At 34.3% G+C, this 13,016-nt stretch overlaps 1 protein-coding gene across 2 annotated transcripts in view; it reads right to left on the bottom strand.

The window, feature by feature from the left end:
* LRPPRC (leucine rich pentatricopeptide repeat containing) overlaps positions 1 to 13,016 on the bottom strand; it is a 95,193-nt gene that overhangs the window by 49,006 nt on the left and 33,171 nt on the right. For both annotated transcript variants that reach the window (XM_076334448.1, XM_076334449.1), the window contains exons 15-23: positions 12,400 to 12,427; positions 10,040 to 10,097; positions 8,815 to 8,921; positions 8,525 to 8,602; positions 8,127 to 8,177; positions 7,299 to 7,412; positions 5,960 to 6,090; positions 4,443 to 4,528; positions 2,608 to 2,812 (exon numbers count right to left, since the gene is read on the bottom strand). In XM_076334448.1, the coding sequence (XP_076190563.1) occupies positions 2,608 to 2,812; positions 4,443 to 4,528; positions 5,960 to 6,090; positions 7,299 to 7,412; positions 8,127 to 8,177; positions 8,525 to 8,602; positions 8,815 to 8,921; positions 10,040 to 10,097; positions 12,400 to 12,427 (858 nt within the window). The remainder of the gene's footprint in view (positions 1 to 2,607; positions 2,813 to 4,442; positions 4,529 to 5,959; positions 6,091 to 7,298; positions 7,413 to 8,126; positions 8,178 to 8,524; positions 8,603 to 8,814; positions 8,922 to 10,039; positions 10,098 to 12,399; positions 12,428 to 13,016) is intronic.

The raw sequence follows: 13,016 nt of genomic DNA, 5'->3' as shown, positions 1-13,016 counted from the left end.
GTCCAAGGCAGGTTTATCACCTTGAACGACAGACCAAGATTCCACATGTGGACCGCCTCAATTTTTAGTGTGATTTCACCATCTTGAGAAACTGTTCAGAGTCATAAATAAAGATTGTACAATTAAAAGCAGGGGGATGGTTCCCCTTAAATTTACTCAGGGTAAAAAACACCAAGATAGTATGAGTTCTCTCTCTAGTTACTTCAGTTCCATATTTCTCAAAATATTAAAGGCAAAATGTCCATTCTACTAGAATATTAGACTTTGTTAGCTTTTCTCAAGTTATACTGTTCATCATCAACAATTTTTTTCTTTTCCATGCTCTGCTGCAAATTGTCACTTTTAACATGCACTAGGACTTAAGTAAGAATTTCAGAATAGTCAGGACTGGGTACAGAGAAAAGGGGTAGGTGAAAACATTTTACACCTACAATTGTTGAAATCTTCAAAAGCAAAATCACAGATTCCTTTACAAGCAATTCAAAAGTTTGAAATAAATTAAGAACACAAAACACCAGCACAACCACTGCTGTGGAACATTAAAAAACACCCCAGAGCTAATATCAGAGGCATGCTGACGACCTGCAGCTAAATGACAGCATTTTCAGCATGATACCTGAGCTGTAGGATGGCAAATAGTAAGCACTACTGCTGAAAGAAATGACTAACATTTCAGTCACTCATAACTTTCAAAAACTCTTTGCATCTCCAAGACAAAAAAAAAAAAAAAAAACAAACCCACAACCAAAACCCAAAAACCAAACCAAACCAACCAAACAACAACAAAAACCCCAGTGAAATTCAGTTATTCCTCCCAAGCAAATTATGTGGAAAAAGCTTCCCCCTTCTGTTCTGTCTAACATTGGAGAGGAAGCAAGTCTCTCCACCCACAAGGCAGCAAAAAAACCCATAGGAAATGAGCTTACTTTGTACTGTATTTATATATATCTGAAATGTATTAAAAATTATGCAGGTGAGTACCAATGACTTGTAGCCGTACAGTTCCACAGTATGGAATTACTTTCTCCTTTAAAAATATAGTCTCATCAAAAGTCCCTTTATTAAAAAAAAAACCACAAAAAACAAACTTTCTAAAAAGTTTTACCAAACATTTATAATCCAAAAGAATATGGAATCAAACTAAAATAACTCTTTACTGTCCCCCTTTGCATCCACACATGATCACATCTTTATTTACATCATCATATACTATTTCTCAAGTGAAAAGAACTCAAGTAGCACCATGTACAACTTGCATGTCAACGTGCATAAAGCAATTATGTAAAATGCAGCTGCTCTTACTGCACACTGCAAAGCATATCGGATATTTTTCCGACACATTAGTTACATATGATTGCGGTTAAATTACTTTCATAAACATCTGCCTTGTCTTGTGATGTAACCAAGGCAGTGTTGCTGACTGAAAAGATGTACGCTATATTCTTAATTGTTGACCACTACACTAAAATACTACTTTTAGAAGAGAATGTACATGTATCTACCAAGAGTTACATCTTTTTGACAAGAATTCTGAATACAGAAAATGTTATACACACCTTGCATACCCAGAATACTTACAAGAACTAAAAAAACCTACACGTTAACAGAAATGTTAATACGCACCTTTGAGGCTGACTTACACGATACTATGAAAAATTCACTAATTTCATAGGTATTATATTTAAGCCAAGAACATTCATATACATGAACCAAACAGCAAGAAATTGATCAATCACTCTAGCTGCAAGAGATTAAAATCCAGCAACTACATAAATGACATAAGAGAAAAATAAAAGGATAGTGCATATGGTAAAGGAAGTGAGAAGGGACTCTTGGATCAATTTTAGCAAGAAATTGTTATATAGTTCATATGTACATTAACTCAAATACCCTACACCTCATAATGAAAATTTATGCAAAGGAGCATGACACATGGAATTACAGATACTTCCTGCCAGAATGAATATATGAACTTCCTTTTCTCTATTAAATGGGATTAAAAGTGTATACGGGGCGGGGGGGGGGGGGGGGGGGGAATCATAATAGACAAACCAGACAGTACTTTCCTTGAATTTTAATTTACAGCAACATAGCAGTCTGTTGGCAATAACATCAAATTATTTGAATTATGTGAATTAAAAATATTTCAGTGTTCAACAACCGCCCTTCAACTCACCTGAGATGTATTGGATGGCACAGCAAAATAATGCTGGTTTGATGGGAAAACACATACTAAACCACAAGAGCTGAGAATATACCTATCATGCTCTGAATAGCTACCTTGTCAAACTGACTTTAGAACCAACTAATTCAAAGGATATTCCAATATACAACCACTTCATCTCTCGTGTCCATAAAACACAGCTGTTGTTCCCAGAGACCATGATGTGATGCGTAACTGATGAAAACACTTATCTAACTTAAGAAAACATATCCTTTCATTACTATTCCTAGATCACTTAAGTATTATATGTGCATGCATGTGTGCATGTTTATGTGCATGAGCACTTTCAAATGTGAATGTGCAGCTGTGTATAGCATACACAGGTCATATAACACAAATATCGTATCATAACTTGTTTCATCCGAAGCCCAAACATAGCTTACTTTTCAAGGTGAACTGTAATCAGAGGGGAATGAAGGACAGCAGTTTCTGCCAACCCCAGGTTCACAATGGTCTCATGTAATCGATTCACTGTTTCAACTTCACCTCGCATGGCAGCGGCATTAAGAATGCGGAAGAAAGATGCAACTGTTTTGCCTGAGATAGGAACATCCTTCTCTCTCATCTCCGTTAGAATGTTAATAGCATCTACAATGAAACAACACAAAAGACCCTTAGGTAATTTCATGTAGGGAAAACAAACTGCTATTAAAACAGCATTTCAAACCCAGCAGGAATGTAAATTCTGGTGTATAATGCCGATTTCAAGTTAATTACTACTTGCATTTCTAAACGAGACTACAATTATAAATCCACAATAGCATGGTTTTATCATTTTGCTGCAACTTTGACTACAAATTATAGATAGGAACTGTGTGCCCACTCTGCACCACATAACCCTGTATAGTCTGCCCTATAGCTGCAAGATTCTACTAAATGGATGCTTTTATCGTTCAATGCTAACATCTGCTAAATCACTCCATTGTTTCTTCAGCAGATGGCTTGTCACGAGGCCAGATAATAAAGATATGTTTACACTGTATATACAGCCAGACTAATGGTCTGATACCGATAGGGCCTGTTTGCTGTGTCGATACTAATTAGCCAAGGAGAGCCAATGAAAGCTTTCTAACAGACTGCATGTTAAAACATTAGGTTCATTAAGCTTCATTAGTACGGCAGAAACAAACATTTTGGTATATGGAATAAGTGCATTTTTATAATGTTCTTAATTATTGCATAGACAGAATGTTTTGACCACTTTACATTTGGCTACATTTATGAATTGTTTTATTTTCTGAGGGACATTTATGCTCTTAAAAGCAAGCTAATCTTTTCAAACTGCTTTAATGTAGAGGTGGTCATGATCTGATTTATTATGATTTGGAAAACATCAGCTTTGTTTATTATTTTTCTAACAGCAAGCTTAATAAGAGGCCAAGACAAATTTCAAAGAAAGATCTTACGAGAAAAAAATTACATTAGCTTTTTTATTTTACTGTATAGCATTTTATATAAAACCGTAACATTTTGTGTCTAGGCTTGGACCACGCTTTTACGGTGTTAAGTCTTCTACAAAATCATAGAACCTGATATTCAGAATCATCTTTTAAAGTTGATGACAGTCTAGAGTTCTTTTAAAGATCAACCAAATCATGTAAATTACAGAATTATATTAGACTAAATTACAGAAATTAAAGAGCTAACAGCCTAATGCAAACATCTAGAAATACAAAATAGGCAGTTTGCAGAACACTCATTAAAAGCCAAAATTTCCAGGCAGTTTGACAGATTGACTCTAAAATTCAATAACAAACACATAAAAGAATACTAACAGAAAAATATATACTTCATAAAAAGTTAAATGATTTTTTGCAGTACTTAGCTCTTATGAGAAGGTTATGTTTATAGGTTTTATGTTCAGCCTTCAGACCTTCTTAAGCAAAAACAAAGCCATTAGTCTAGGCACATACGCAATTTGTGCCATAAGTCATGATCTTCAAACTCAATCCAAACAGCAATGCTAATAAAAACTAGCTGCAGAAATGCAAAAAGCACTGAGCTGTGCAAATGTAAATGACAAGCTTGCCAATCCATTAAAACTAATGGCCTGCACTGTCCAAGCATCTCTGGTTGAATTCACATGCAAATTTGTATGCAAAATGTTCAAGCACTTTTCAGGACATGATATACCATTAATATCAACTCACATTTTTATTCTTGAGGCAAGATACCTTTATTATATAGCAGAAACACACAAAGAAAGCAAATGGATTACCTTCTAGTCTACCATGCTTTCCTAAGACTTCTACCAGTGCTACGTACTTTCCGGTGTCAAGAGCAACAGGTGAATTCTTCGGGAAGCTAGAAATTAAAACGTTAAGAATTGTATCAACAGAAGTTCACATTTTATGGATTCAGCTTAAAGATTTATTTTTAAAACTACATAACAAAACAACAGCATTGAGAGCTAAAAGTTATAGTAAGTATTAAAGGAAAAATCTGATAGACTTTAAAAGATGCACCATTAAAATGTGATTTAAAAATATTTTCCACGTACCTTCCCACCCCCAAAACCCAAAAGTTGCAATTTAAAGAGCCAAATGGCTTAATTAATTATTTGGTAGTTATTGCATAAAATAGGGTATTTCCCAGAAGCCTGGGAAGAAAACTCAGCCCGTGTGGCTGGGGCAGGGCTATATTCTTTTCGATAAAGAACATGAAACTATTCACCTATAGTAACAAGTTAAGAGCTACTATTCTGAAGTTTCCGCTATGTATTTGTTTTCTTTTTTCTGCAAGTTTTAAAATTAATTCCTTCTCTGTTATTTCTTTTTGTAACAATTCAAAAAGTCACTTCTTAGCAATACTATGCTCGACTTCAGGCAGATCAGTAAAAACATGCTACTGCAGTGAAGCTCCACTGGAAGACTCAATTTTACTTTGTGCAAGCTCGCTAGGGGGATTGTGCAAGAGTGGTGCCAAAACCAATACACTACCATTGTTTGCAGAGTGGCAAATTTCTTGATATTCTAGCTCAATCATTTCGCATAATTTCAAACACTAGCAAGGTATAATGAGCACCTGCCTGCTAATCTACTGTAAAACCAAAGCAAATACTTTGTGAGTGCATATATGAGAGAACCTGAAAGTAACACATAACTTGTTCTGTATTCACTGTAGCATCAGACTGAAAGGAGGCTTTCAAGGGAAAAAGGGAAGGGGCAAATAGGAAAGTGATCTGTAAGAATTTGCTCTGGGATAAGTCATGCATAGCATGTTTTTAGCTGGGAGCTAATTTTCACAGCCAAAATACAAAACTCTGTAAATAAAAATTTCAAGTAGAATGTTTGTTGACAGTCTTAAAATGATGTCACTCAGAAACATTGCTATTCTAAAGACAATATAGGTGCAGCATATTCTAAATACATTCTACATGCTATTCTAACATGCAATACAGGTACTTTTTTCCCCCCTTAAATTAAGCCAAACTTCAATTTAGACACTATGTATGTTTAAAATAAAAACAAAACAGATCCTAACATAGCAATTTGCCTTTAAAAAAAAAAAAAGATAATTACTGACCATACAAAGAAGCTGCTTCTGATGTTCAATTATACAAAGCAGATTTTTTGTTTCAAAAAACCACACCCTTGACTGTTTTAAATGCACATACATTCATGGGAAAAACTAATTAAAAATGGATGAGGGGGTTAATACTCAACCTACTTAATTCAACAAGGTCTGTGTATCAGCATAAATCTCTGTGACATGTTTCAGTGCCGGTGTACTTACACTTTTTCTTTCAGGTTCATTGCCTCTTCTACATTATCATGTCGACAGCACAAATTTATTAAGGCTGCATAGCCACCGACAACCATGTCCGGTTCGTATTTGGCTTTCACTTCAAGGGCTTTTTGCATATTCTAAAAAAGGAACAAAGCAAAGATGTGAACTAGAGGAAAAGTCAATATGACATTATGATTCTTATATGTTCAGTGTGCAGTTACATGACTGCTTTAGTGCTTTTAGTAGTATAAGATCACATTTGAAAACACAGTGCTGTAATGCTTTAGCAAATTTTAAGAGTGAAAGTTACTTTGTGGAAATTATTATTTTTCTAAAAGACCTTTTAGATTAACTTGAGAGTAGATTTCTACATAAATTTTCTTGCTTTACGTTTCTATTTCTAGCACATTTTAATGTAAGACTTTTTTTTTTAATCCAGAGAGACACCATAAACATGATTAACCCAAATTCTAAAATAGTTCTTATTTATTTGGAATTCGTAACAATTTTCACCTGGTACACTGCCAAACACATAACAAAACTACTTTCTAAAGAATAAAAGAACTTAACGATCCCATAGAAAGCTTTTTTTTTTATACATTCCTATTCATACATTTGACCACTTTGAACTTAAAATGATGTTTGCTTCTAGTCTTATTTCATATGCAAAATCGTAGAGACAGACAGCTGAGAATCACTCTTTCTAAACTGTATTCTTAGCAACAGAGAATATTGTGCTATCATCTGCACGACTGTTACTGTTCCTATATATACAGCTTTATAGGCAGGATCATACTGAACAAGAAACTGAATAAAAGTGTGGTGATACCCCACAAATTACAGACACACACTAAATGAATGTAAACTACAGCTGGACGCCTGCCGAATGAAGGCAAGAGACCCTTTATCTCAGAAGAGCTTTCCTCCTGCAGGAAAATGGAATTTCAATCCCTGCATTAACAACCTAGTAATATTTGAATTGCAAATGAGTAGTGCATGTATCAGTTGCTTGACAATCTAGATATAAGAGACCGGAGCCATGGCTTGAAAGGACATTTGGCATGTATGATAAACCTATCACAGCTGTTACTATCATTCACTTTGCAGATTATTGTAAACAAACTTCAGCAACCCCAAAACATGCCATTCAAGGTGTTGCTGAAATTAGTTAACCTTTTGATTTAATTGCTTTTTGCACTTATGTTTGATTTATAAGCATCAAACCATGAAACCTCAAGCACTGCACTTGTCTTTGCTTAACTATGTCTTTCCACAATACAGTCATTTATGTCCCTTTAAAAATATAGCTATGTGTTTCCAATTATCTCTGCATTGCTTAAGATACCTCTTCTTCACAAAGAGCATGTATGAGTTGTTTCAAGACATCTGTAATAGGCTGGTTTTCAGCTTTTCGCTTTTCTAGTTTCTTCTCCAAAGCAGACACGTCAGATTTAGCACTCTAAATGGAGGTAACAGAAAGAATGTCAATTGCAAAAACACCCTTCCCCGAACAACTTGTCGGATCACTTTAATAAAAAGACAGACAAAATAATCCTCTTCTTTCATACTACAAGAAATTTTTTAATCATTTAAGGTGCTTTTATCTGTTTAAATACTACATACTAATTGAAGATTTAAGTCAGAATACAGTAAAAAAAGCATTAAGTAGCATATCTACAAAGGTCAACATTACTATTTCTCTTGTACTCAGTTCTTTGTGTTCAGGGAAGTAGGGAATAGAAGCCTGTTTCTTCTTCCATCTCCACTCTGCTCAGATCAGAGATGTAAAGACTTGACACTCCACCATTAGAAGCAGTATGGATTTATACGGTTCCTGCCACTCAAGTGGATCACTGTAATTTATAAGCATGAATTAAGCCTCACACCACCACTGTTGACTAACTAGAACTTTCAAAAAAAAAAATTTACCGGACAGGGAAACTGAGGCATGAAACCTCAGCCAACTCCAAGGTCAAGTATCAGGTCTAAGTGAAAATCTGGATAGCCTTTACTCCTACTCTGGAAAGTAACCTCTGAACTTCAAATGGTAGATTTAAATAACATTAATACACTTCCATGATCTGAAAGCTAGTGATTACACTTCATCTAAAACTCATATCCAAACATTATTATTACAGTAAGAACAAGCATAGCTATCCGTGAATTTACTTACTTCTGGAATGTTGTCTGTAGACAGGGATTTAAGAGACAGTAACCTTGCATCCTAAAATACAGTAAGACAAAGATATCACTAATCCCCCCAAAAAGTTTAATCTCTAAGTACGCATATCATGCTAAAACTGTTCAAGTTAACTATATAATTGCAACGTTAAAAAAAGCTGTATTCTGCAGCATTATTACATTGACTTGAAAAAGCACTTACTAAATGTATCCCTCAAACACTTTCACGTATGAAATGAAAACAGCTTCAACAGTGACAAATCATGGAAAGGTTAAAAGGCTTACATATAATCACTGCATAAAGATATTTATTTTGCAAAGGAGAATATATTCACAGAGTACAGATACTCCATTTTTTAGCTTCAAAGTAATTGCTAGAGAACCACAGACCTTAATTAATTCAGGAACTTGAGAGGAGTCCAGCAGTCTGCAAATGCCGCTGTAGTGGGTTGTAGGGATAACTATGTTCTGTACCAAGAGGTGGGGAAAAAATTATATGAGTTTTGAAACACAACCAAACTGAAATTTGTCTAACAGAAATTATCTCGGACGTAATTCAAGTCTCCAGCTCTTGCATGTCATTGAGAAGTGGTCTGGTTGTACTTAAAAGCAGCAATTTCAAATCTAATAGATACATGTCAGGCAGGACAGGCATTATGTAGCAAAAAATGAAATGGTACCATCTTCTTCAGCTGATGGAAGTATTGTCTCAAACGCTCCTCCTTGGCCTGTACCTCTGAGTCACTCATGCTGTCAATCAAGTGATAAAGAAAATAGCCAACAGCTTCTGTGGAAAAAAACAAGAGAAAGCATTCCACTAAAATTACTGAGACTGTCATGTTATCAAGATTAATTTATAAGAAATCATTTTGGTGTGAGATGTCACCCTGATGAGAGGCTCTGAAATGGCAACAATGATCACTGAGGCATAGAGATTATGTGGTTTGGGAGCACATATCTAACTGGTGAGTGAAAGGAATATTAATTATTTTCAGACCTAGTGACAGCTTTTCAGTACAGAATCTTACTTCAATCTATTTTTTCCACTACTGTGTGACAGAAGTGGTACTGCCCAAGGCCTTCCCCCCCTTTCCTGCCCGCTACCCCAAATAGTTGCCACAAATATTTTGTCATTGCTCAAAAGAAAAAACAGATTTCTAACACTTTGCATATTTATTCTGTACATTTTACCCATTATATTCCATCACCAAGCTACATTAAGTATTGTAATATTAATAGAAAAACATAAAAAATATTTTAACCATTAGATCAACTAATACTGAAGAAGTTGCCTATTAGCCAATGAAAATCAGGATTAACAGATTTTAGCAAACAGTGCTAAGTTTCTTATGTATGCAAATGTAAAAATATGTGGGGTCCTGTAGTTGAGAATAGGAAGAGCATCAATTATTGTTTTCTCAAAGGTTAGCTTTCCTCATACCCCTTGTCCCTCCAGGCACAACAGGAGGAAAAAAAAACATGTTTTTTAAAAACCAGATTATACAAAAAAAGTATACTTATTTCAAAATAGAGGATTTGAGATGTTAAGATATTGCTTCACAAAATCAGAAGAGCTACTAAAGGTAAAACTAGGTTGAAAACTTTTTTTTTTTTTTAAAGTATTTAAGCACTGATACAGTGTTCATTCTAAATTTCTGTTTTGGTCGATAAATTTACAAAAATAAATCGTTATAAGCAAGTTTGGTTTATAATTCTAAAAAAAAGATCTCATGGATCTCACAATATATGCTCTGATTATTTGAATCAGGATTTTACCCAACATGTTTTCAAATTTCACTTTCAAAAAGAAGCAATCAGTGTTTACTGTTGTAATCCTTCAAACCCATCATTACACAGAAGAACGGATTTGTGGATAAGTTACAATCACAGAAATTGAAACTCTACCAGTTGGTCCTGGAGGCGTCAGGCAATAACGTTCATCCTTGTACAACAGTTCTGTTATCTGGTAAGACAGAATAATCGTACATTGCAGCCAAAAGAAGCAAGCAAGGACAAATAGTATCTGAAATTGAATTCTCAAAATAATAAAGCATTTCTCTGTTAAAGTATTATTCTTTACCACATCACAGTAATTCCCTAAGAAATACAAGGAAGTTTTTTTTCGTAAATAATAGGTTTTTCTTAAAAAAATATTGCAAACAGAAATGCTTTCTGAGTTATGGCAGTAAGACAGACACTCTAGTATTCTGTTTATGTATCATTCTACAGAAAGTTAGCTATCGTAAGACATTGCTTAAAGCAAATATTAACCAGTGTCGCTCCTGGAGATGCTACAATTATGTTCCAATTTACTGAAAGGCTGAAATTGGCCCATAAAGCTTTTTTTTTTATTTTGAAAAAAGCAAATACATAAAGAAAATAAAGAAACACAATTTATCATGTCCTGCTAGATTTAAGATAACTAGTACAGCTGTTGTAAATAAGTGCAATTTTGAATGACAAAATATGCATCCACAAAAATTAATTGCATTTGACTAAATTTAGCACACGTTCCATCAGTCATACAAACTGAAGGAACAGGTAGATTTTACTTCATCAGAGGAAAAGAAGCATTTACCCAAAAGCCCCCACATCCTACCTACAAATACTTTGACCTAAATTACATCACCTTAAAAATCCATTTGACTGTTCTTAAGGAAATTACATCATCTTTAGTTAAAAACTGAGATTTTAAGTATTTCAAGAATTTTGCTTTCTCTGCCATGATTCTAGAATACAATCTGAAAGAAGTTAGAGGGAAATGCATTCCCATTGTCAAAGTGCTGTGTTTTAAGTAATGACAAAAGAAAAGGAACCCTCACGTTCAATTGTTAATGAAAATGGATAAACAAAGCCAGAAAATACCAAATGTGCAACAGAATACTGTATCTATCACTTCTCATTCTACCAACACCACGGAGACTGTGCACAGTTAAACTACAGCTTTCTTCTGCCCTTTTGCCCTCATCCTCCTATGACAAATCAACACACAGAACCACCTACAACTACAATAAAATCCAAGAAAGTCATGATAACACAGTTCTGAATCAAATCTTAGAGAATACCAAAAAGGATGGATTACAGGGAAAAAAAAAAAAGGTGTGATACTATTTCTAATGCTAAGTATCTGTTTATTTCCCAAGTTAGCATTTCTTATTTTAGAAGGTTAACACATACATTTACTCATAAATTTAGCACAGACAACAAAAATGTATCTTTCTTCCATTGTGGAGAACAGCAGAAGTAACTCTAGATACTACTCCATGTGCAGACCACCATTATTTCAGTCCTCCGACTATCCTTCAAAATTATTTTCATAATGGGAGTAATAAGAGATCCCCTTTTTTCCTCTCCCTGCCCTCCCTTTTTATTTTTTAAATGCAAAAAAAGGAAGGACAGAGGCAGAGGACAAAAACATCCTCTCACCATAATCTTCACACAACAGAAAATGGTAGCAAAATACCTGCACCTCACAAGCTGTACCTGATTTACATAAATCATTAATCAGTGACTTTCCAAATTAGAATTTCCATTTCATTCCAAGATTTCTCTGCAAAATCTAAAATATACTGCAAGCCATGTACTAGTTTATTAGTCAGCAGGTACAGTATCGAAGAAAAAAAAAAAAAAAAGACAAAAAGCACAGTGCATCCCTTCCCAAATTCTGTAACCACATCCTAGGCAGTATCTGCCAACATCTCCCCTATTCTAGTGCTCTGCAAAATTTATTGACCAAGTTATATTGCAGTGTCTTTCTAATGTAGCCCATACCAGGGAAGGCAAGATGATCAGTCATTTCCCCTTGACTTCATCCAGGTGATTTCTTTTATCTGGCTTTGCCTTCAAAGTTATATGACAGAAACTTTAAAATTCTAATTGTGCCTTATTATTTTATTAGTACTAGTGTGGGGATAGGAAGAAAGTTTAGGGAAGGCAGGAAAGGGAATTAAACAATGTCAGATTGCACAACCATGGCAGACATTGTTCCAGAAGCTTCAACTATATGCTACCTTCAGCTATAATAACATTGATCTACAAACTGGAGTAGCCATAAGCTACACTACATTTGATTTTTCACAATTACACTTAACTGTCCAATTTGAAAACTCAATTCATACAGTTGTACAATCTGCCACTGACAAAAGTCTTGCTCAAATTAATCAGGTCTACAATTATTGGGCTCAGAATTCAGATTTACAGTAATGCATCATAAACATGCAGTGCCTAAAGAACTTGATTTTATTCACAGCATTATCTCTACTTACCTTGCTCCAAAGATGTACATCATTTGAGCTGAAGAGGGCAGCAAAGGATAACAAATTAAAAGCAACAAAATGATTTTACTCTTGTATCTTTTTTAAAAAAATACACAGATCATTAACACTGAGGCTCTTATTAAATTATTTAAATAAAATTAAAACACAATAATTGCCACATATTGTTTAAACCAACTTTGTACAGAATAAGTATTGTAGTTTTTACTATACTGCATATGGTCATAGTTTCTGCTAAATAACTTAAAATAATGCAGCAATCCAAACAGATAACTAAGACTACAAGGAATATATTTTAGTTTTATTTTTAGTTCAATCTTTTAACATGTCCTAATTCTACTTTTTTATGTTACACTTCATTCTATTTAGCATTTCAAGAAAATAAGCTTCACTCAAACAAATCACACTTTACATAGCAAACACTCAATATGCGGAATTTGCTAGAGCAAAAATCTAGACTCCTGTGCATTAAAATTATATTTTTAGTACAAACAGGTAACTACAGGCAGCTATAAATGCATTTATACCATGCAAAAAAGACAGTAATCAAATCTCTTACTTAAGGTATAATGTCTATTAATGTGACATAAATAGATAATATTTAAAAA

The sequence above is a fragment of the Aptenodytes patagonicus genome, chromosome 3, assembly GCF_965638725.1.
Source record: "Aptenodytes patagonicus chromosome 3, bAptPat1.pri.cur, whole genome shotgun sequence".
Taxonomy (NCBI): domain Eukaryota; kingdom Metazoa; phylum Chordata; class Aves; order Sphenisciformes; family Spheniscidae; genus Aptenodytes; species Aptenodytes patagonicus.
This window is presented reverse-complemented; position numbering and strand designations above follow the sequence as displayed.